Genomic DNA, 22,487 nt, shown 5'->3' with positions numbered 1-22,487 from the left:
TATTAACAGGCTATTGTGGTACTGGGCAGCTGAAAGGAAGATTCTGGGTGCGGCTATATCTGTTTGTACATGAATACACCTGAGAGGAGCAGACTGAACCAGCTGAAGAGGTCACTCATTCCAAGTGTGAAACAAGCCACTTTCCAGTGCACCAGGTAACTAGTGGTAATAAAAGGCGGCTCAGCTTCTACGGAGGTACTTTTATGTGTGAAACAACCTATTTCTATCAGAACACAGTTAACAGCTTTCAATTAACCAGAAGAAAGGTCCACTTCAAAGGCACATGCTTGCACATGCTTTCACATTCCAGTCCAAAAAAAGTGCTTACAGTAACAAGACAGGAATACTGCAATTGTACTCGAAGGAAGCTGCACTAAGAGAGTTTTGGTTTTCTTGGTTTTCGTTGTTGTAGAAACAGCTCCAAATTATTCACAGTTGTTCCAGCATTCCTAATGTTAAACCAGCACATTATGGTGATGAATGGCATTGTAAGGCTGAATGTGAGAACACTTATCAGTGCAGTACATTCCTGAGTCTTTAGAACTCAAAATAAAAAATAGTTCTTTGAAATATACAATCTCTTCATAGTTTTGGCTCATATTTGACCTATTTTTCTATTTCCCTTTTTAAAAAAAGTTCATCAAAATTTTTTACAAAAAAAAAAACAAAAAACCCACAACATTTTTTACCTCTATCACTTAGACATAACCTCCAGTTGCTTGAAGAGTGCAAGAAAGCTCAGCATAAACTCGGCTTCTGTCCAGCCAGCCTTGTCATCTAAGTGTAAAACAGCAGGTAAAGGAAATTCCAAAGAAGTGAACACTGACAAAAAAAAAAATAAGGCAAAAAATTCAAAAAGCTCTAAATACATATTAAAAAATAAAAAAGAAGCCAGTTCCAATTCCAGAGATGAATTACAGCAAAACTGTGAAAGTTCTGACAGTCACAATTGTTAAAGGCACTCATTTTTGTATTTTTCTGCTTTTCCAGCCCTAGCGCACAAGGATGAGTCCTGCTGCCCCTAACGGGAACCATAGCCTGTGCTCCAGAGCGTGGAAGATGGGCTTGTTTTCCTGCTTGAGGACTGAGGACTGAAGGGAAGCACAGGTGATGCGGAGAAACCTAAAACCCAGGGAAAAGGAGAACAAACCCAGTCAGACTCAGGAGTGGTGGAAGTAAGAAACAAATAACTGCTGTCATCATCTGCTGCAACACCTGGCAAGTGACTCTAACGATCTGTTCAAAGTGAAACAACCCCTTTACCTTATGGCCTGTTAAAAAGATATCTTCTATGTATCACAATTTTGTAGTGCTCCCTAGTAAGGATTTTAATTCAAGAATTAATTACATTGGGGGGGGGGGGGGGGGCACAACACATTTCACCTTGGCAAATAACCCTGAATTTGCCTTATTTTATCTGGAGTGTCAGGTACGTGTATTCATAAGCAGGACTGCAGCTCACCACAACTTGGATGCAGCTGTAATAGTGTGCATTTTGTTTTAATGGCCACTGTCTATCACAGGCCTGCCAAGTGAATGGGTGGGTTTTGCATATTTCTGAAAGAGTTTGATTCTGCAACGCTGCACATAGGTAAAATAGGGAATAAATGATACCAAAACCACAGCTAAAACATGACTGCAAGATCAGAAGTAGTGAAAGAACAAACTGTTCCCCGAGCAACACAACTAACTCTTCCATAGCCCTGTGTCCTTTGCCCCCTGCCCTTGCCCTTCCCAGTCTCTTACAGCAGCCCCAGTTCACAGTACCTTCCAGCACGCTGACAGCACCAGCGATGCAGCGCGTGCCACAGTTCAGTAGGAGCAGAACTGTGGATATCTCTCCTCTACCCATCCAGTGATTTGCAGGAATTCCTACACTTTCAACCCATTCCCTATTTCCAGTGTGGCTGAAGTTGGCTGAGTGTTTCACAACAATTAGCAGTGGGTAAAGGGGAGGATGGGGAGTGGAGCAGAAGCAACAAATGTCATAGGAACTGGCACAGTGCTGCTTGTAATATAATTCAGTACAGAGTCTCTCACAGTCATACTTCCCTGTGTTCAATCCCAGCAGAACAGCCAAAGTAATCAATTCATTCAGTTAGAACTGGGTAACAGCTGCTTACTATTATAGGTGTGTTGAGGAGTGGTCCTTGGGGTAAATGCTGGATGACTGTGCTCTTCTTTGGGTGAGAAAACTGCATGATAGACTGGAAGACATGGTAAAAAGCCCAAAATCAAACAAAAAGCCAAACCAACAAAATCATTTTGCATGGCAATTATTGTTCTGTATCTTACAGCTAATGCACTGTAAGAAGTTACAGAAAAAACACCTGGCAATCTTTAGGTTTCTTACCTATAATCATAACAGCTGTCCCTGCTAGTAGTGCAAAAAGCGTGAAGAACATTACTTGGTAAGAATCAAGAAAGTGCTGGAACAGGCTGGCTCCATCTGCAGAATTGATTAAGAGGAGACAATACTGAGTTAGAAGAATGCCCCTTCAATCTGCTTTAAGAGAGCTGAGAGCTCTTAACTCAAACTGAGATAGACAAAAAAAGGGTTTTATCTACAGCAAATAAGTGTAATCAAATCAGGTAATACAACTTTGATTCTAGTGACTATTTCCAATGCTGTCTTTGAAAAATTTGCTAATAACAGTTGAAGATATACAATGTCTGAAGTATGTTCTTCACTTTCCCAGCCCCAAAGTGATGACTGATTTTCAAATTAACAAGGCATGCTTGAGCATAAACAGAAGCAGACCAAAAGCCAAAAATGCTTTCAGACACTTCAGCACTGGATACTGACACCAACTCGAACAGAATATTTTGGGCTGACCCAAGAGGGAAATATGTTCAGCTTCAGTCATAATAAGGAATTGTATTCAAGTCCTCTGGTCTCGGTGAGCAGCCTACATGTCCATCAGAATGTTAGCTGCCAGGTCAGGTTTTCACATGCCAAATTTTGTAACCTCATGAGCATTACTGGAAGTTAAGGGTTTAGAGATAAACTTACGTTTCACTGGTGCACTGGTTCTGTCAGTCAAGTAAATCACTGTCACTGGGATGGTGATAGACTGGTCAGTCACAGGACTAGAGACAGTAAGAGTGGTTGATAAGGATCCCTGGCTTGAAACTCTTGGGTCAGACAGACTAACAGTGTAGACTACATAACTAGGCAGCCCATAGGATTTCTCCTTCTCAAATGCCTTCACTCTTGGTGATCCAGATTTCACCTGCCAAGGAAAAAAGCCAACCTGAAGTAGACTGCTTGAGAAAGCCCAGCACATGCCCATCTTCCAGGCCACACATCAGAAATCTGTTACTCCCCAGAAACACAGAGCAGCTCGGCCTCAGGAGTCTTGGTTGCAACTTCACAGTGATACCTGCAGCACTAAACCCCTGTTTATTGTTATGGCTGTCCTGCTAACTGCCCTTTCTGCGGGCCCAGGCTAACCCCACACAGGCAGAAATCAAAGCAGCCCTTACTGAGCCAGGGGCAGTCAAACAAGTATGTGGGCAAGAACCTACCCTAGATGCTGGGGATTAGGCAGACTTTCTGCTTCCCCCCACATCCTGGATAGCACACAGGAAAGCCTGACACGTTTCTACTACCCCAAAACAAAAATGAAAACTGAAGAGGAACACATTCCAAGATGAGTATTTCCAAATCATCTCAGGAACAATCTTGACATGGTAAAGGTGGCACAGAGTGTCTTTGGCTAGAAAGCTGCATGTAACAGAATAAAATGCTTGCAGCTGTGATGTGATACTTTCCAGCAATGCACTCACCTCCAGGGTATCAAGAATTTCGGTGGCACCAAATATTTTCACATCGGAGCTCGTGTAACGATTGCTTAAAAGCATTTCCGTTTGGTCAGCATAAAAGCCGGGATTGAATGGCACCTCAGTACTGATCTGCTCCCCAGAGAAGTGGCTGCTTTGGATCGAAGCTGTAACTCTGAGAGCAGTTCTACTCATGCTGAGCTGCTTCAGCTGCTTGTCAGTGAGCCTGTGCATTGTGATGGAACAGGTGTAATGTCCTAGAGAAACAAAAGCACTTTTGACTGTTAATTGCTCATCTTTTTTGATTTTTCTTTCATGCAGGGTGAGATTTCTCTAAAGATGTCTTTAGAGAGCTAAAAATCTTCAGAGAAGAGCTAAAAAAGGTGGCAAAATTCAACAAACAGCAAGATCAGGAGCACACAGGCGAACAGGACAGTGTGTCTACTGGGCTAAGCATCAACCCAAGCACTAAACCAACTGGGGGTACTTTTTGTCCCAAACTAAACATCCTGATAAAAGCATGGAAATGGCAGTTTCCAGTCACGTTTTATTGTAATATGCCACTGAGACTCAGTTCCACTCTGAATGGAACATTTATGCTAAGGTTGATGGAAAAGCTTTACTGAAAACAAAATTTCACATCCTATTTCATACTCTCTTCTCCTGATGTTATTAAAATTTTAGTCAGTTACCATCACCCTTTCTGTGGGCACATGGGTTATTGTTTAGAAAAGCTTCTTTAAAGGTTAGGTATTCACCATGGTTCTTGTCTCTTACAGGATCTGTCTATTATTAACAATAAAGAGAATAAAAGAAATCCCCAGTAGGAAGATACAAAGCATAAGTAACAAGCAGCTCACGAGGTGCAGCACAGAGGCAGGCATTATTATGCAAGGTAGACCAGTGTTTTACACAGGGGGTACAGGGGTTAATTCACCAGGTAATTCATGTCATTTCTATCAGTCCATGGTGCTCTGGTTCTTTTTAAATCATGTTATAGTTCTGAAATACTAACACATGGCTTAGACTTCCACAATTTTATTTACCTTTCCACAGTACCTGGTCACTGCCCCTTCCTCTTAAGTCCCAGTTCAGGCTGCTTTGGGGATAACACAGGAATTTTGCCTTTCATAAGACATTACAGCACTTGGGTTGTGCAGAACAGTTTGAAAGCATACAAAGAATTCCTATACAAATTCTTTGTATTATTTGAACACAAAGGGTTGAAAATGTATTACTTTCACCAGATTTTCACATTTACACTATCCCCCTCACTTAAATCACTGAGGTTAGTTCCACAGCAGTAACTACAGTGGCAGGGCTTTTAAAAGGCCAGTTTCAAACAGAAAGAATAGTTAACTGCAGAGCATAATTTGGTGAAAACTAAAGATCCTTGGTACAGAGACATTAAAACTCATGATTGCTTCTCTTATCCCTAGCCTTAACTTCCACTGTACTAATGGCAAAGGCACTGATGTGTGGCAAGAACATACCTCAAAGAGCCACAAGATGTTTACAGCTACAGATACCTAATTTTGGAGTATCTGTCACCTTAGTGCTCATTTGTACCAGCTCAAGGAGGAAGTGATTTATTTCCATAGTTTCACAAATATGGGGCTTGCTATCCCTTTCTAAATTGTTAGACACAAGGCAATCTAGTTTTTGTACAGTTCAGCATTCTGCAATACCCTCACTTTCCTCTCAAGGTCCCACCTTAAGGTCCTTTCCAACCCTAACCATTCCATGCTTCTGTGATTGGACTGTCTCTAAATACAGGAGCAACAACGTGCAAAATTAGGATCTAAATTTGCAGTGTTTCCCCCCTCCCCCAGGAAAACAATGTTTCTGAGTTTCTTCCTGGCTTACTACTACAATCCTGAGAAACACATGAAATGGGCTTCCACTGGTTCCCAGCTCTCTGAAAACAAGTGAATGGTTTAGTCAGATAGAGCTGACCAAGGAGAGTACACGTTAACTCCTCACTGCAGCCTGAGGTCCTGCACAGCAATGCTCAGAGGCTTCAAGAAGAAATCTGCTGGGTCAAAGAAGTTCGGACTAAACCATACCAGAATTCCAAGTGTCTGCCTGGAGCACGGAATCTTGTCTCATCTTACCTGAAACTGCATCAAATCCAGGTTCTGCTAGAAAAATATCCCGTGCTGGGAAGTCAAACACACCGTTGCTAAAACCCAGATGGCAGCTGATAATGGACTGTGGTTGTAATTCAGAAATGGCTTCGATCTGAGCAGGCGAGCACTCCCCTAAGGGGGGAAAATAATTTAATCTCTAATTAATTACTTAGAAAATAAAATTATAACTAATTCATTTTTAATTCATTAAAAGCAAAACCATGGCTTGAAATACCAGGTTATTCTGCCACCTTCTGAAGTAGCTTCACAAGTTTATGATGATGTTAAAATAGCTGGAAATCACGGAGATCTGCCCTGTTGCAGATGTGGTCCCAAAGAAACAGCAATTTTATATGCTGTGGGATTTTTCTGACTGGAATAATTTATTCACAGGAGGGACTGAACTAGAGAGGATTTTCAGATCAGATGTGGCTGCTGAATAACTTACATGAACCTGGGAATCTTGATTCATTTTCTAGTTTCTGGCAAGATGGGATTTTGGTAGGCTAATGGTTTACATAAGGCACAATAAAATACTATGCGGACAAGTACAAAGTTAAGCTAAAAACTAGAAGGAACTCGACCAGTTTATTAAATAGAGGACATGACATGATGCTTAATCCTTACATTGATCCTAATTGCTGATAATTTCTGTAGAACACTGAAGGATGGTCACTACTTTAAGCATGCTAAGGAAGAAAAAGTAACTTCAAGAAGGCAACTGGAATTATCAGCAACTTACCATCTGATTGCTTACTAACTGTTTTTTGATAAGATCAAAAATGACTCTTCTATTATCTACCAATTTTATCAGTGAAATCTTAACAGCGCCCCTGAACAGCCTCCCAGTTCTGTAACGTGGCCCTAAGATTCCGCTAGATTCTGGAAAGGCACTAGAGGTTCACAGAGATCTTGCAACACATTTCACAAACCCTTAAAACCAAACACACCCCCCCCAACACACCCCCAACCACCCATCACAAATATAAACCCACATACAAATAACTGCAGATTTCTTTTTCCATCATACCTCTCAAGTTTGTATTTCTTTCTCCAACTAAAACGACTACTTTGGAGGCTGCAACTCCCTGTAAGCTTGCTTTGACTCCACTTACATGCATTGCTGTAGTCCTCTGAGGTATGTTAATCAATACCTGAAAAAAGGATGAAGTACACTGCCACCAAAAACTGGATTAACAAATAAGAATTAAGGCAAAATCAGATCAAGCTGGCTGTGAAAGACACACGCCCCTGAATGGGGAACAGAAGAGAACACTCCAAGAGGTCACCTTTCTCTGATTGCAAAAGCTGCCTTTGCTGGCAGTTAAACATAGTAAAACCTTTTTATCCAGCCCCCAGAAGTTAAGACACATAAAGCTCTAGGTCCAAATTTAATTTCAAAGGCACGTCTAGTGCTTATAGGAGCTGATAGCCTGAATTGTGTCAACAGCAGGACTGCGCCACAGGTAGGCAAAGTAACACAACTGAGTAGTTCTGCTCAGTGACGCACAGTAACGCTCCACAGCACTTCGGAAGGTCTTGCTGGCATCTCATCCTGCAGTGAAACTTCATTCACAAAAACAGCCACACTCACAAACTGCTCAGCATCTGAAACAACTTAGCCAAGCAAAGGAATCAAAGTGTGCAACGTCAGACCAGCACAGACTAAGAATAGAAACTATTACGCTAGACTTTCCTCCTCAACATCGACTGAAAAATCCCATGACGTGTTTGGATACATACCAAATACTTTCCATTTGCATTTCTAGTACTTTCCCCGTTCAAAAATAGGTTTCTAAATATTGCTAACTAACAAAAACTAAAACCACAGAATGCATTTTTGGTGAGGGTCCCCCGGAGCAAACCAGCCGTAGCAGTGCCGCAGGGTGTGCAGGGCCTCACCTCTCTGTAGGTTTTCAGGGATCCAGGGATCTCGTAGTAGATGGTGACAACACCGGCCTCCCTCGCCATGGCTGCACCAGTCTTGGGGTCGACCTGAAGCACGTTGCTTAGTGAGGAGCTCCATGTGCCCGGCGGGCCTGGCAACACACACACACACACACACACTGTTCACCAAAGGTCACCTATAACTGCAGCGCACATGAGCCCATGGGCGTCCCCACCACACAGCAGCAGGGGTACACAGATACCAGGCTCTAGAGTCTCCTGTGGTGGGAGGCTGGCAGCCCAGCACCAGACTGACTCACAGTTATGTTGACAAAGCCTGTTACTTTGCCTGAGTCAAACACAGCAAGTGAAATTAGACAGTCCTAACTCTGCATGATTCCCATGAAAACAAGCCTTTCAAGCAAACTGCATGGAAATGTCTGGAGTCTGATACGCACAAATTCAATACAAGCAACATACTGCACGGTACAATTAAAGTTAGAGGAGTTGATCAAGCCTATTTTTATCATTAACAAGAACAGTGACATTTGATTCTGAACAAACATCATAAATTATGCATTTCATTTTCCTGAGAACGAGAACGAGTCACGCTGATGTCAAATTACAAAGCTGCAAAACCACAGCAGTGCAGCACCATTTACCTTCTTGGTTCAGCAGGGAGGTGCTCAAACAGAGCACATCGCCTACCACCACATCCGTGAGCTCAGGAAAAATGGCATGTTGCACAGGAAGTGGGATGTAGTCTGCAATTCCACTCTGTTCTGCATCCCAGACTTTCAGCAAGGTCAAGCCAACATTTACAGTCCGGATTACAAAGGTGTTGTTTGTGGCTCCTTTCCCAAACTGGACAAAGTCATCTCTACAAATAAAAAGCAATGCTTTTACATTGAGGCAAGTTTGCTAATTTTATTATCTCTACAACAAATAGTGGGTGTTTAACTCTCCTTAGGTAGCTGACTTCTTGTTTCCAGCAATCTCAGAATCACAGAATAGTTGGGGTTGGAAGGGACCTTCAAAGCTCATCACTGTCCCCTGCAATAAGCAGGGACATTTTCACCTAGTTCAGGTTGCCCAGAACCACATCCATCCTGCCCTTGGTTATCTTCATTAAAGTCTGATAAATTGAGGAAAACATTAAAATATTTCAGATGCCACTAGCAAATTTCAGTGCTCACTCATTCTAGGCACTTGCTCAAACCATACTGCAGTCAGGGATGTTTAAGCTCCAATCATGTAGCGTGTACCAAAATACCATCGCTGCACTCACTGCAAATTAACTTGGGAAAACAGGATCATTTAGGATGCATCAGGGAGTGTAGTGATAGGACACGGGGTGATGGGTTCAAACTAAAATAGGGGAAGTTCAGGTTAGATATAAGGAAGAAGTTCTTTACCGTTAGGGTGGTGAGGCACTGGAATGGGTTGCCCAGGGAAGTTGTGAATGCTCCATCCCTGGCAGTGTTCAAGGCCAGGCTGGGCACAGCCTTGGGTGACATGGTTTAGTGTGAGGTGTCCCTGCCTATGGCAGGGGAGTTGGAACTGGATGATCTTGAGGTCCTTTCCAACCCAAACCATTCTCTAATTCTATGATTATGCTGAGGAAATACTGAGGTCAAAATTATGTATGAGAACTACCTCCTAATGTGGAGAACTGCAGAGGTTTAGCATGAGGTGATCTGTCTCTTTTCTCAGGGCGTGGAGAAGTAAAGAAATTTGAAACCAATGTGCATCTCTCCAGCCATATTTAAAAAAGCTAAACCACATGTGCCTGCCAGTTCTGGCATTCCCAAACACATTGCCACATGGAGCACTGGGAAGCGCACCCAGCACAGAGCCTGGCATCAGCAGCACCGCAGAGGGGTGCAGGTCTGACAGACCAAAGCTGGGTCAAACAGCAGCACATCTCTCTTGAGGGCTCCTAGCTAGCCCTGTGCTGAAGCAGCTCTGTTATGCCTATTGGAAGCTAGGGCAGCAATCAGGGACCTCTATAGAGGTCTATATAGAAATGTCTGCAGATCATTTAGGTGAGAGAAGAGAAAATCTTTCATTCAATCCATTTTCACTCCCCTGCTTTTAATCATGATCGCTATGTTCTAACTGCAAGGTGCTCTGCAGAAAACAAGCTACATTCCATTGGTAGTGATGGAATCAGTGAGGGATTACTAATGACCACAGAAGGCTGATGCAGAACCTTCACCACCTTACATGAGTGAAGCAGGGTAACAAAGTTCAGGGAGGAGAGAGAACGGAGATGCTGATAAGATCAATTGTTTATATGGATGCCATGTGATGATTCAGAGTCGCTTGCAGCAGATTGTCCCTCAGCACATCCCATGGGGGATCATGCTTATCTGGGCAACTTCCCGCTTACCGGAGAACATCCACTGCTAACTGGAACTCTTCTTTCTGCTACAATGTCTCTGAAGACCACAGAGATGAAACCCCTTTGCTAATCCCAGTCCAAGCTGTATCTTCACTTGATGTCTTTGGAACAATCCTTGTTCCTTGCTGTGGCTGGGCTATGAGTGTTTGGCCTTTTTTGCTCTCTGTAATGAATACCCAAGACAGACACCTACCTGTTTGTTGCAAAGTTGAGCACGGAGTTATGTGAATGGAAAGTGTCTCCAGAGTTGTCATGAAAATGGACTGTGAAGGTCAGCGTCACACCCAGGGGAAGAGCCAGCAATGCCTCTTTGTTCTGTGTGTGCAGAACACGACTCATGGAGATTCGTAGGTATGAGATGGGGCAGACCTGTAAAAACATCAGCAGTGAAAAGCACATTAATAACGCTTTTTTTGATGCCTCTATAAAGTCATCTAAAAGGTCTCTTCTTACACAAATATCCAAAGCTGCTTCTATGAACCATTTGCTATATGTTGAGCCATCTGGCAGCTCTGGGACATGGAGCTTTTGTCATCAGCACATGTATGTCACAGAATCACAGAAGAGCTGAGGCTGAAAGGGGGCTCTGGAGATGGCCTAGTCCAGCCCCTCCGGCTCAAGCTGGGTTACCTGCACACAGGATCACGTGCAGGCAGGTCCTAAGCATCTCCCAGGATGGAGCCTCCACCCTCTCTCTGGGCAGTTGGTGCAGTGTTCAACAGCCACCACAGTAAAAAAATGCTGTCCAATGTTCAGATAGAATTCCACGTGTTTCAGTTTTTGTGTGTTCCCTCTCACCCTGTCACTGAGCACCACTGGGAAAGGTCTCCTTTCCACCCTCCCATCAGATATTAGTATTCTTCTCCAATAGCACTGGGAACTGAAGCAAGCAGTACAAACACACTGCAGACTTCAGAGACCACATTACCATCCTATAAATTAGAACTGTTAAAGTCTCCCTGGATACACAGGACCACAAGTGGCCCCTAGACTTCTCTCCCTGTAATTCTTGAACTAAAATGTATAATTCATTCCCCAGTTCCTAGAATAGGAGTAAATTGGAATGTGTGTGAGAGCAAGCGGATGAAATGGCCACTGTTTCCCCAATGCCCTTGCACCAGGTGAGAAAGCCCAGATGAAACATGCAGCTCCTAAGAGCAAAGGTTTGCCCAGCAGAGGGAACATGAACAATAGCTGCAAAGCTGCTCCCAAGGGATCCCTACCAAGCAACACCACAGACACTACAAACTGCTGCTTCTTGAACTCTCCCATGGTGACCCCAGGACTTTCAGAAGTGGGAAGGAACAACACCTGTTGTCTTCCCTCAAGCTGTGCTGGGGTGGGTTTCTGACCCACCTGGCTGCTGCTCTGGCCAGGCCATCAGCCCCCAGTACTGGCAGACAGAGGTGAAGTGTGACAGACAAAAGCAGTCAGGCCTGGCAGCACCAAGTCCAGGTTGGAAGGGGCTTGGAGTAACCTGCTCTAGTGGAAGGTGTCCCTTCCTGTGGCAGGGGGTTGGAACTGGATGAGCTTTAAGGTCCCTTCTAACAAACCAGTCTGATTCACGATTCTATGACCTGACAAACCCCAACTGGTCAGCAGGGTGCATCTGGTTGCTTCTGTGCCTCTCCTTAACCAAGACAGAAGTTAGGAACTGCTCTAGATCCTTTGGAAAAGCCTGCTAGGTTATCCAGATGTGCACACCCCATGTTTCTGCAGTAACACTCCAGTGACAGAAGTCTGTCTGAAGACAAAGACTTCACAACCATTTTTTTGTTTTTTTCTTTTGAACAACACATTACTACTATTCTCTATTAATTTATCTAGGTTAAACACCAAAATTACCCAAACAAAACCAACTGTATCTGTACTTTCTGTTACAGCTGCTGGAAAATAAATAATGGAAGGATATATAAAGCAAAACCCCGTAAATGTATACAGAAAACTATTTTAAAAGCAGCCCTTAAGCTTATCTTGCAGGAAAATCCCTTTAAATCTCTCGTTTCTGACCTAAGAGGCTCAGCTAAAATGTAAAACTCTGCAATCTGAAAACATACATGTCAAAATTTAAAAAGGGAAGGACAAATTTGGCCTCAAGCAAATAGCATCTTTGGTGAATCTAAAATAAATAACTAAATAAATGAAGGGGCTATAGTATCGGTGTATCCAACTGTCTACTCCACAGGCTGACTGGATCAGTTAGAGTTATCAGTGCACAGCAGCATCTGCATCAGCAGCTGAGGTTACAAGCCAACAAAAACCTCATTTCCCTGACAGACTGTCAAGCTTGCTTTATTTAACAGCTCAGGAACTGTCCCGCACAGGACAACAGCCAAATTTCGTATTGATGAAACCAGTTAGTTACTGTTAGAGCATCTCAGGTTTTAATGTCTTTTCATTTAAAACCCCTGACTTGGGTACAGCTGGTGCAGACAAGTGCTTAGCTTGCTGTCACACGAAGCACACTGTCACTCCTTCCTTCTACCCTCCGCGTCGGCTTATGTAAGACAGTCTGGTTTTGAGCAGAGCGGAGGGTCGCAGTGTTAAATGATGCTGCTGCAGCACTTTGGCTCTTAACTGTGTATGGCTGTAAACAGACAAAACAAGAACTTAGGAAAGGAAGGATGGTGTGAAGGAGAGGGCTCTGTCTTCAAATGACCCAACAGATCCAAGCTCAGCCCCTGCTCTGTCACGAGTTTTTCTACATGACCTTCAACAGAACCACTCAAACTCTCAGTTCTTCATCTGTAAACTGAAGGCAGCGGCAGTGTGTCACCTCCCAACACTACCTGACGTTAGAAATATGGTTTCCACGGAAGTATTACAGTCCTAACGAGTACAGGAAAACAAAGCGGGTGTACAAGATGCTGAACTAAGATAATTTCCTGCTACAAAGAGCTCACAAGTTTAATATCACAGTGCACTGACAGCACAGTTCTGCAATACCCTGTGCATGGAAAGGATGCACAAGGGGAGAATTTCACTCCAGTACCACTATGTGCTGACAAAACGTCATCTGACCCAACCCCAAACTCATCAGATGTCTTTCACTCAATGGATCCAGCAGTGAAAGGGAGAAACAAGGTCATTTGGAGCAGAGCTGCAGAAATTCACTGCCACCACCTCGCAGCAGGAGTAGGAGTAGCATTACTGAAACTAAAGCACCACTTGCTTTTCAGTCTCCAGCCAGGAGGGTAGACACACACAGTCCTACAGGTGGACGTTATGGCAAGAAACCAAGCCACTTCACAGTGATTAAAACAGTTAAATTTAAGACTGATTTAAAGTTACTACTCAATTTTATGTCTTTCTCCTTTAGCTGGGCCATAGGAAAGATGCTGACAGAGTAAAAAAGGATAAGAGGAGGTGGAGCAGTGAGTATCTCGAGGCTCATGTTGCTGGATGGAGACAGCTCTTGGCACAAGGACTTCTGAACACAAACAAAGGACACGTGTTCCCTTATGCCTTACAGCCCAACCAGTAAAATACATCTGACTTCAACGTAACAGTGCTCAATCATCAGATAAAGTTTTGAGGAATATGTTTCATTAGCCTGAAAACTGCTGAGTTTTGCTACATCCTTCCCTGAAGCATCCCCATTTCAGTGTGGCCCAGACACACAGGGCAGCCTTGGACATTCTCACTGCCAGCTCACCAAACACAGGCAACAGCAGCTACATCATTGCATCTGATAAGATGCTGAGATTCAACTTGTATGTAAAAGCTGAACTAGTGGGAAACAGCAGAGAAAATGACATTTTGGGGCACTGTACAGTCACCTCCCTGATATCTTGAAAATCTAGGGTTCATTTAGGTACCTCCCAACAGATGCTGCATTTATATTCACTACTCCAGATGATAATTACCTTTTTCACAAAGTGAAATACATGTTCATCACATGAACATCTTTTTTTATTTGAACTTCTGCAATTACAGCAGATGGTTAACAGCAGGGGCTGTTAACCATTCCTACTGTAGTAGCAAAGATATGCTTCTAATGGAGAACGGCAAAGCAAGAGAGACAATACTACCTTAACCGTAGCTACAATGGTCTGGTTGATCCCAAACGATTCCTGTGAAATCACTTCAATTGTTGATGATCCTACCAAAGACCCAGAGTTAAGGAAACCTGTCTCATCGATTTTTACAACAGGAACTTTTTCTGGTCCATCCAGGACACGGTAATGCAGTGAAGCCACTCGGTCCCTTAAAAAACAAACAAAGCAGCTAAATGAGTAAACCCAATTTACACCAATCTATTGTGCAAATCTAAAAGATGACTATTTGATATGTGGGTTTTTCCACATGTCCGCAATAAAAGCTGAGCTTATAGAGTCTAGGAAAGAAAAGCTGAAGTCCTGATTCAAGCTCACTTCAAAGCAGTCTTGTCTGGCCTAGGTGTGTATTGCAGTCTAGTTCCCAGCCACTGCCCTGCAATGTCATCATTCACTGCTATAAACTTGATTCCAGCTCATAATGGCTAAAGCCACAACATGCAGCTTCTGTGCTATCTGCTGTAAACAATATTAGAGGGAGATCAGTCTGCCAGGGCCAACGTTGGTATTAAGAGACAGTCAGGGGCTTGATGAAGTGGATCCAATCAGTTTCCTGGAAATGCTTTTGTAGACAAGGTTAATTTCTGCAGTAACTCTCACCATGGCATTTGCATATTAATGAAGTGAGCAAACACATAAACTGTGATTAGGGGGCACCCCAGACATCAGCTGCTTCTGAGCATCACTTCTAAAAGATCTGCGAATGAGATTTTCTCCTGCTCTCAGGCTCCTCCACTGAGACAGAAATACTCTACTTGATCCTAGGAAAAAAGCATTAAAACTGGATTTTAGTTGCCCTTTTCTCGGTAATAGTGTAATTGGGTTTAGTGGTTGAGTTCAGACATAAGGGCTCCAACATTGGATATTGAAGATAATGGGACACAGACATGTACAAACTGCTCTCTGGCAACTTAATGACTGACTCTCAGAAAAAAGTGCTCAGAAGAGGTAGGAAATCACCACTAGGTGACTACAAATGACAAGGCTCCTATATAACTGTTTCAAAAAGGATGCTGAATGACCATGGTCACCAGAGCTCCAGTGAAACTGAAAGTTCCCTCCCCTTAAAAAAGGGGATGCATCCAATTCCAGGTCCTCAGCCTATGTCCTGTTGTCGATACCTGCACATTCTCTTGCTAGGAAAACCAGCTGTCAAGCCTGAAATGAGTCTGAAATGTCAGCCTTTGAAAACAGACTATGTAAAAATGACTTTTCACTTGAAAAGGACATTTTAATCTCAAAATCTAGACAGCCTCTGTGCAAGAGCTACAGAGAATATTCCATAAAGCCTTGATCACCCACAAAAAACTCCAGTGGAAATGGGCTACTGCTTCAACTGACTCAGCATCTTTTGAAGTATGGAACTAGAAGTTCAAATACTGAATTAATTTCCTAGCTACGCTCTAACTACTACAAGACTTGACAAAGACTGAGTACAGATAAGACACTATTAATCACCAGAGAAGTTGTGTATGATACAGATGTACTGTGATACGCTTTTTAAAAGCTTACTTCAAGCAGAATTGCTTTACAGTTTTGATAAACTGTTATCACAAACCAGAGTGTGAAAACTGATCACTAACCTGTTTGTCTGAAGTTTAATAAAGGAATTTGGCGACATTAAGATCTGCTCTGTTTCTACTTCTGGAGTGATTAGATGAAGCTTTTCAAACACCTGCAAAATAAAAGCCATTTTCACCTACTGTTGTGTGCAGCAGGTAATTTATTTCCATTTATTTTACCTCAAAGCAAACCAACCCTCACAGAACTGTAACACGCTTTTGTGCTTTACTTTGTACAAAATACATGGTAAAAAAAGAAAATTAAACATCAGTATTTGAGAAACAGCAGCAAAGTTGTTTCAAGGCCCTAATGCTGCTTGTCCACAAGACACCTCAATTTCAGGTGGTCTGCAACAAAAACTCACTCCCCAGTTTTATTCAGGCATCACACCCGTGTGTGACTGTTGAGTGCAAACCTCACCAGCTCAGAGAACTTGGAGGTTTCCAAACAGCAGAACGTGACACGAACAAGAGGAAGGGCTCAAAGATAAACCTAAGCTGGATCTACTCCTTTGCATTTCAAACTCCTGACTTTAAATACAGACTCAAATAAAACTCCGAAATAATTAAACCGTTAACCATGAGGAACATCATCATCATACCTGAATTTGGATTTCATCAGACAGTTCTCTTGCCATGTTGTAAAACTGATTTGCTGCAGGATCAAGGACCTTAACAACAACTTTCAGGCCTGTTTTTCCCTTTACTCTGCCATAAACATCCATTGCAAAGTTGTATTTTGCAGGAAGCTGAAAAGAAGCCTTGAAGAAGAGAAACGGATTAAAGTTTTACTCATGGAAAGAGCTGATGCTGATGCAGAGGAAAGACCAGACCCAATGCTGACAAGCACCCTGAGTAACTGGAACCAACATTATTTTCTCAATTCCCATCACAGGGCAGTTCCGTTTTCCCAGGATACACATACATGCACATACAAACACACACACGATTTACCTCACTGTGTCTTGTCTTGATATCCAGAATATCCCTCTTGGTGACAGACCAGTGGAATGTTAATCCTGGCACTGCATTGCCAAATGAAAAAGGAGTCTGACTACTGGTGGTGCCCATTACATAAACTGGCATCTAGAAATACAGAAACCAACATTCTTGGTTAACTTTAGGAAGCTAACCAAACCTGCACACAGCAAATATAATTCAACTTCAAATCCACTGCTCATGAGATGGTATTTCCTACAAAGCAAACAGCTCTATGTTGGCTGCTGTATGTTTCAAGAACCATGCAGAAGATTCAACCACCAACTTTGATGCACTCTCACTTGCTACATGCTCTACACCAAGCAAGCACCAGTTTTCCATCAGGAAAGACAAGCTCAGTAATTCATTTGTCCCATTTATAGCATCAAATCACTTCATCTTAGTTCAGTCAAACTCTTCAGTTTTCTAAATCTTTGTCCAGATGATCTCCCTGATTAACTGTTCTGGGCATCAACTTCCCCTTCCCACTCTCCAAACAAAGACACCATAACACAGAAAGACAAACCAGGGATCTTGCAATCCACTGACCCGGGACCAATGGGTTAGAATCAACAGCCATTTTGGAATGAGGAACAGGGCTCTTATAAAATAGAAGATAATCTGAACAGTATCTGTTGCTCTGGATATAGCAGACATACGGTAGATTTTTAGCATACAAACGAAGAAAGTCTCCACTGCAAACAGAATGAAGAGGAGAGAACCCCTGCTTCAGCAGGCCTGAATATCTGAAAAATCACTCTGGTGTAAAAGGTAAACTTGTCCTGATTTCTGTTCTAGTATGCTCAGCTCTGGAGCTTCTCCACTGACAGCACATTCATTCCTGCAGCAGCAGGAGTACCCGTTAGAGCTGGAGTGCTATTATCAGATGATCTGGTGGGAATGGGCACAGCCTGCAGGTCAAGATTTCAAGGCAATACAAGCTACTCACAAATGGACTAACCTGTGTTGCAGTTTTCATTCGTGTTATTGGCGCATGAATTCTAACACCTGTGAGCTGTACTACTTCAACTTCCACTTTGTCCTAAAAGGGAGGAAGGGAAGACACTGTAAGCACTCATCAATTGTGAACTACATTCCTCTTACAGGATCTATCCACTGTTTTGACATTATACCATCACTATTGCAATGTCAGTTGTGTGTAACTTACCACGGGCAATACAGATGGACAGGACTGTAAAAAGCTACAAAAGCATTAACTTTTGATAGGCATTGAAAAAATCAGTAATAAACCCTGAAGGTAAAGGAAGACATTGACAGAATTAGAAGGAAATGCGAATCGTAAGCAGCAGGTAGGACACTGAAGAATAAAGGATGATATGTGCAATATTCTGATGTCTCCTCCTCACGAATCCTGACATTCCTGATAAATTTATTCCTATCCTATACAATGGGGAGGAAAAGGTCAGACCTGGATCTCATTGGGCAGCTTTCAAGTTCATTCTGCTTCCTGCCTCTGCATCAGGGCAGGCTGCTGCCCCACATTACAAGGCACAACTCTATTTATATATATTTTTTAAATCACTTTGTCTCCTTTGGCCTGTGGTGACAGCTTTCAAGCAGCAGAGCTCCGTGGTGTGCAGCAGCTGTCCTGCCTTGACCTCAGATGAAAAGCCAGAAAAGGTGGCCCAAGTTCTGCTGTCCTGAGTCTCATGACTCTCATGCCCCAAGTCTCAGGGCCATGTGCTCCCTTCCTGTCCAGGCCTGCTCAGCAGCCCCCTCATGCTCAGCTTGCAGGACACAGATTCTGATAGAGTATCAGGTATTCATTGCTTGGGCTTCATGGATGGATTCAGACCACAGCATGGGACTATAGCTTTCTATATAGCCTGCCTATAGCTTAAGAGACAATGTGTTTCTTAAGGAACAGCTACTTTCTGACTTCTGCTGGCATAACCTGCTGCTAAACGGTAACGTGATACAGGCAAGGACAATCTTCTGCTGTTTTAGAAAGGCTTCTTTACATGGGCATTTCTAGATTTACTGATCAATTCTATAGATATCAGACTACTCAAAGCCTCCTGGGTCATCAGCAGAACTTTATTTTAAGGTACAGCAAGATTTAGCTGTATCTATATCACCTGTGTCAGCACATGCTGAAGTTCACAGGCCAGGGAGCAATAAACACCAATTTTTCATCTCCTTAAGGAAAACAGGGAAGTACACAAGGTAGCATTACTAGCCAGGGACTACTCATCCCTTTTGAGCTAAACCCATGAATTAGAGAGCCTCTTTTAGCCCCCAAACGCTATCATAAAACATTACCTGAGACACCACAACAAGCTTTCCTGTCTCTGCATCCACAGCTTGCACCACTCCTGTCACCGTCCCATTCCCGACCGCCACTCCTGTGACAAACCCCATGCTGTTCACTGATGCAACCTTCTCATTGCTGATGGAGAAAATGATGTTGGACTGAGGTTGAGGGCCTCCTTCTGAAGTGATCTATAATGAACAGCACACAGAACAACTAAAATTAACCCATCAGACATTTCTTCTGGTTAATGTTACAGGGTACGTCCCTTCCTAGCACAGCACCACGATGTCTTCAGCTAACAAAGGCTGTCTGCATCTTCCCAGGGTACCTGTCTCAGGGCTTATGTCTTCTGCACACTGGTTCCTGCATGATGTCAGGCAGGGAAATGCATGAGCTAAGCCCAAAAGTGGACTATGTGCTCCATAGAACACAATAGCTTGATGCTACATCCAGTCCAGAAAGTTTCAGAACAATTCACCTTTCTCTTCACCATGTATGGTACAGCTCTGCTCTGTGTTTCACTTTGCAGAACTAACCCACTGTGCTTAATTTCGTGGATGAGACAGATTCATTACCCCTGTGCTGGTATTTAACACTGGAAAAGCTGACACTCCCTTGACAAAATAAACATAAACCCTTTGATCCAGCAATACAGTAAAATGGAAGGTGCTCAAGAATGAATCTACTCTTGTTAGGAGCTGTGAACACAGCTGAATTGCCAACTGAGTATCTACTCCCGAAAAATAAGTCATATACATTGATTTTAAAATAGAAATGACAACAGAAAGAAAATAGAAAAGATGCCTTACCTGAATCATGGCCCCAGTGATCACAGTCACCTTTCTTGGTAGCAGCCTAAAAGGGGGAAAGACCTAGAAACAGAGTTAAGGACACTTGTGTGCACACTGTATCAGTCAGGTGAATTATGTCACAAACCACCACATGCAAGTGCAAAACAGGGTATTCATTTGCTTAATTGCAGTAGATTGAACATGCAGAAACTTAACTCATCACATGCAGTTACAAAAGCTACTAAATGTGAAGCAGACCGGCAGCTGGGTAACTTGTGGACAGAATGACCTATTTTTTTTCTGGCAAACTAATAACTATTCTATAAACTAACAATGATTTACTGTTCCTAGTCTATAAATTAACAATTATTTACTGTTCCTATTCCATCATAACACAGATTTTGCTTATGTATATATTTTATCTGAAATTATTTACTTCGATCTGCTGTGGAGCAGAATTGATTCTTTGTCCTCTCTTGTCACCAACAGTTGCCATAAGACTAGTCTGACCAATGGCCATCCCATGGACAAGAAAAGCAGCAGTGTGGTCATCAAGAGCTTCACTGAGTGGGCTGCAGCAAGAAACACAATAAATTACACGAGAAACAAACACAAAGGCCTTAGTGCATAGCAGTTTTATCACCAAGTGATTGTCCTAAGCAAAATTTCACATTTCATAGAATCACAGAGTCCCAGACTGGTTTGGGTTGGAAAGGACTTTAAAGCTCATCCTGCTCCAACCCCCTGCCATGGGCAGGGACACCTTCCACTAGAGCAGCTTGCTCCAAGCCCCATCCAACCTGGCCTATATTTCTACATGAAGTATCACAAAATGGCTCTTTACAGCCTTTGTTTTATCTAAAAATGAAATGTCTGAAACAAAAATGAAACCAGAGCATCAGTACAGATCAAACCTCTGCCACTAACAATTTGAGCAGCATGGACAACAGTGCCACAAGCCTTGATTACAAACCTTGACACTATTTAATGGAGTGTGGTAGATGCAGCAAAGCTGTACTGCATGGTGGTTGCAAACACACTCACACTTCCCCACAGAAAGCAGAATGAGTTTTACCAATTCCCTTAACACTAAAATCCACAGTTTAGAAAGTTTTTTTCATTTTAATCATTGTGTTTAGAGCTTGGAAAATAAGGGGGACTGAGGTAACAGGATCGTGTAAGCCTGCCTGTTTCTAAGGGGTTAAGTAACAGGCAGAATGAGTCTGACATCAGATAACATCATAACATCAGATATGTCTTCACAGAGTTATTCACCTGACATTATTTGCCAAGTCACTGCTTCCAAGATGCATAAGGCTCCATGAAATATTACAGCATCTGAGTACAGTCTCATTCAGCAGTCCACAAGATTTAGACCATTAGCTTAGGCAATTTTCCTGACAACCAACCATCTTTTACCATTTAAAAGGTAATTAAAACTTCACAAAAATAACATAAACTGGAACTCAGTCACTGATTACTACCACGCCTCTGGGGCAATACCCTTTATTCTTTTGTTGCTTATTCTGCTTATCAGTATATTTGCAGATTAATAAAAAAAAAATCCATTAACTTACATGAGTGACACAATCTGAGATGCTGCCTTTAGCTTTAGATCCATCACAGCAAAGTATTTTGCCAGGAAAGGTTTCTTAGAGTCATCCAGAACTCTGACAAAAGCTTTAACCGTTTTCCCAATTTCCACCTGAAACACAGTCACATCCAGTCAGTTCTCACTGAAACTGTTCTGATTTATCAGCATCGACATTTTCATTTTATTTTGTATTACACTGTTAGCAGGGTATTAGAGTTCAAGCCCCAAGGTTAGATCAGCACTCATTTTAAAGAGTGATCACTGCCAGCTGCGGTTACCCTCAATGGAAATAAATGAATTCAGGGCTTGCAGCTGGCAAGGGCATCATTAAAACATCCACAAACATCAACACTTGATCTGTGCGAGACCTGCCCAAGCTGGCCAGCGAGTGAGGTGGGCTTGGTAAATTTTAAACCATGACATACGGAGAATGACCTTGGGGCAAAGCCTGCTCCTAAAAAGATTCTCTCATGGACTTAAAACAACAGGAGATGTAGGTGAGCATGTTCAGATAAATTATGAATTAACACTGCTGTGTAAATGCAGAACTGAGATTGCTGCCACACCAAACACGAAGAGACAGCATATACTGACAGACTTACAGCTAAAGGGAGAAATCTGGGAGGGGGATACAGAAACATGGGGAGTTTAATCTACTTCTCTGAGGTCACACTGGTGCAGCAGCGGCCCTATCCACTACACTGTGTCATCTTGTACACGCCTCTTTACATTCATGTTCAGCACAAGGAATCAGGGCAGTCTGGATCAGGCAATAAGGCTGGTTTCAAAGCTGGTTACCTTGTCAACAACTCGGACATACAGCTCCTGGATATCAGAGACATAAATTTCAGCTTTGGCTGGTGCAGGGAAAGCCAAACACAAGTCATGAATCATCACAGTCACCGATCCTGGCAGCAGGGGATGCACCTGCAATGCCAAAAGAAAATCCTATTACAGCACTTCTCATTTTCACTTGTCTGTCATTCATAGGAGATGTACATCACTTTCAGGGCAGACGCAGTTGGATGC

At 42.8% G+C, this 22,487-nt stretch overlaps 1 protein-coding gene across 1 annotated transcript in view; it reads right to left on the bottom strand.

The window, feature by feature from the left end:
* Positions 1-658: 658 nt before the first annotated feature.
* NUP210 (nucleoporin 210) overlaps positions 659-22,487 on the bottom strand; it is a 66,935-nt gene continuing 45,106 nt past the window's right edge. The window contains exons 21-40 of the mRNA XM_057404182.1: positions 22,257-22,385; positions 21,442-21,569; positions 20,301-20,436; positions 19,883-19,945; positions 19,082-19,261; positions 17,760-17,840; positions 16,775-16,906; positions 16,423-16,581; positions 15,842-15,933; positions 14,235-14,409; positions 10,397-10,572; positions 8,462-8,679; positions 7,815-7,951; positions 6,943-7,066; positions 5,898-6,044; positions 3,790-4,040; positions 3,014-3,233; positions 2,354-2,449; positions 2,124-2,207; positions 659-1,122 (exon numbers count right to left, since the gene is read on the bottom strand). Coding sequence (XP_057260165.1) covers positions 1,022-1,122; positions 2,124-2,207; positions 2,354-2,449; positions 3,014-3,233; positions 3,790-4,040; positions 5,898-6,044; positions 6,943-7,066; positions 7,815-7,951; positions 8,462-8,679; positions 10,397-10,572; positions 14,235-14,409; positions 15,842-15,933; positions 16,423-16,581; positions 16,775-16,906; positions 17,760-17,840; positions 19,082-19,261; positions 19,883-19,945; positions 20,301-20,436; positions 21,442-21,569; positions 22,257-22,385 — 2,829 coding nt within the window. The 3' untranslated portion in view covers positions 659-1,021. The remainder of the gene's footprint in view (positions 1,123-2,123; positions 2,208-2,353; positions 2,450-3,013; positions 3,234-3,789; positions 4,041-5,897; positions 6,045-6,942; positions 7,067-7,814; positions 7,952-8,461; positions 8,680-10,396; positions 10,573-14,234; positions 14,410-15,841; positions 15,934-16,422; positions 16,582-16,774; positions 16,907-17,759; positions 17,841-19,081; positions 19,262-19,882; positions 19,946-20,300; positions 20,437-21,441; positions 21,570-22,256; positions 22,386-22,487) is intronic.

This window comes from Pezoporus wallicus, unplaced genomic scaffold (assembly GCF_028554395.1).
Source record: "Pezoporus wallicus isolate ANWC-B61680 ecotype Strahan unplaced genomic scaffold, APGP_CSIRO_Pwel_v1 contig_5935, whole genome shotgun sequence".
NCBI lineage: Eukaryota > Metazoa > Chordata > Aves > Psittaciformes > Psittacidae > Pezoporus > Pezoporus wallicus.
This window is presented reverse-complemented; position numbering and strand designations above follow the sequence as displayed.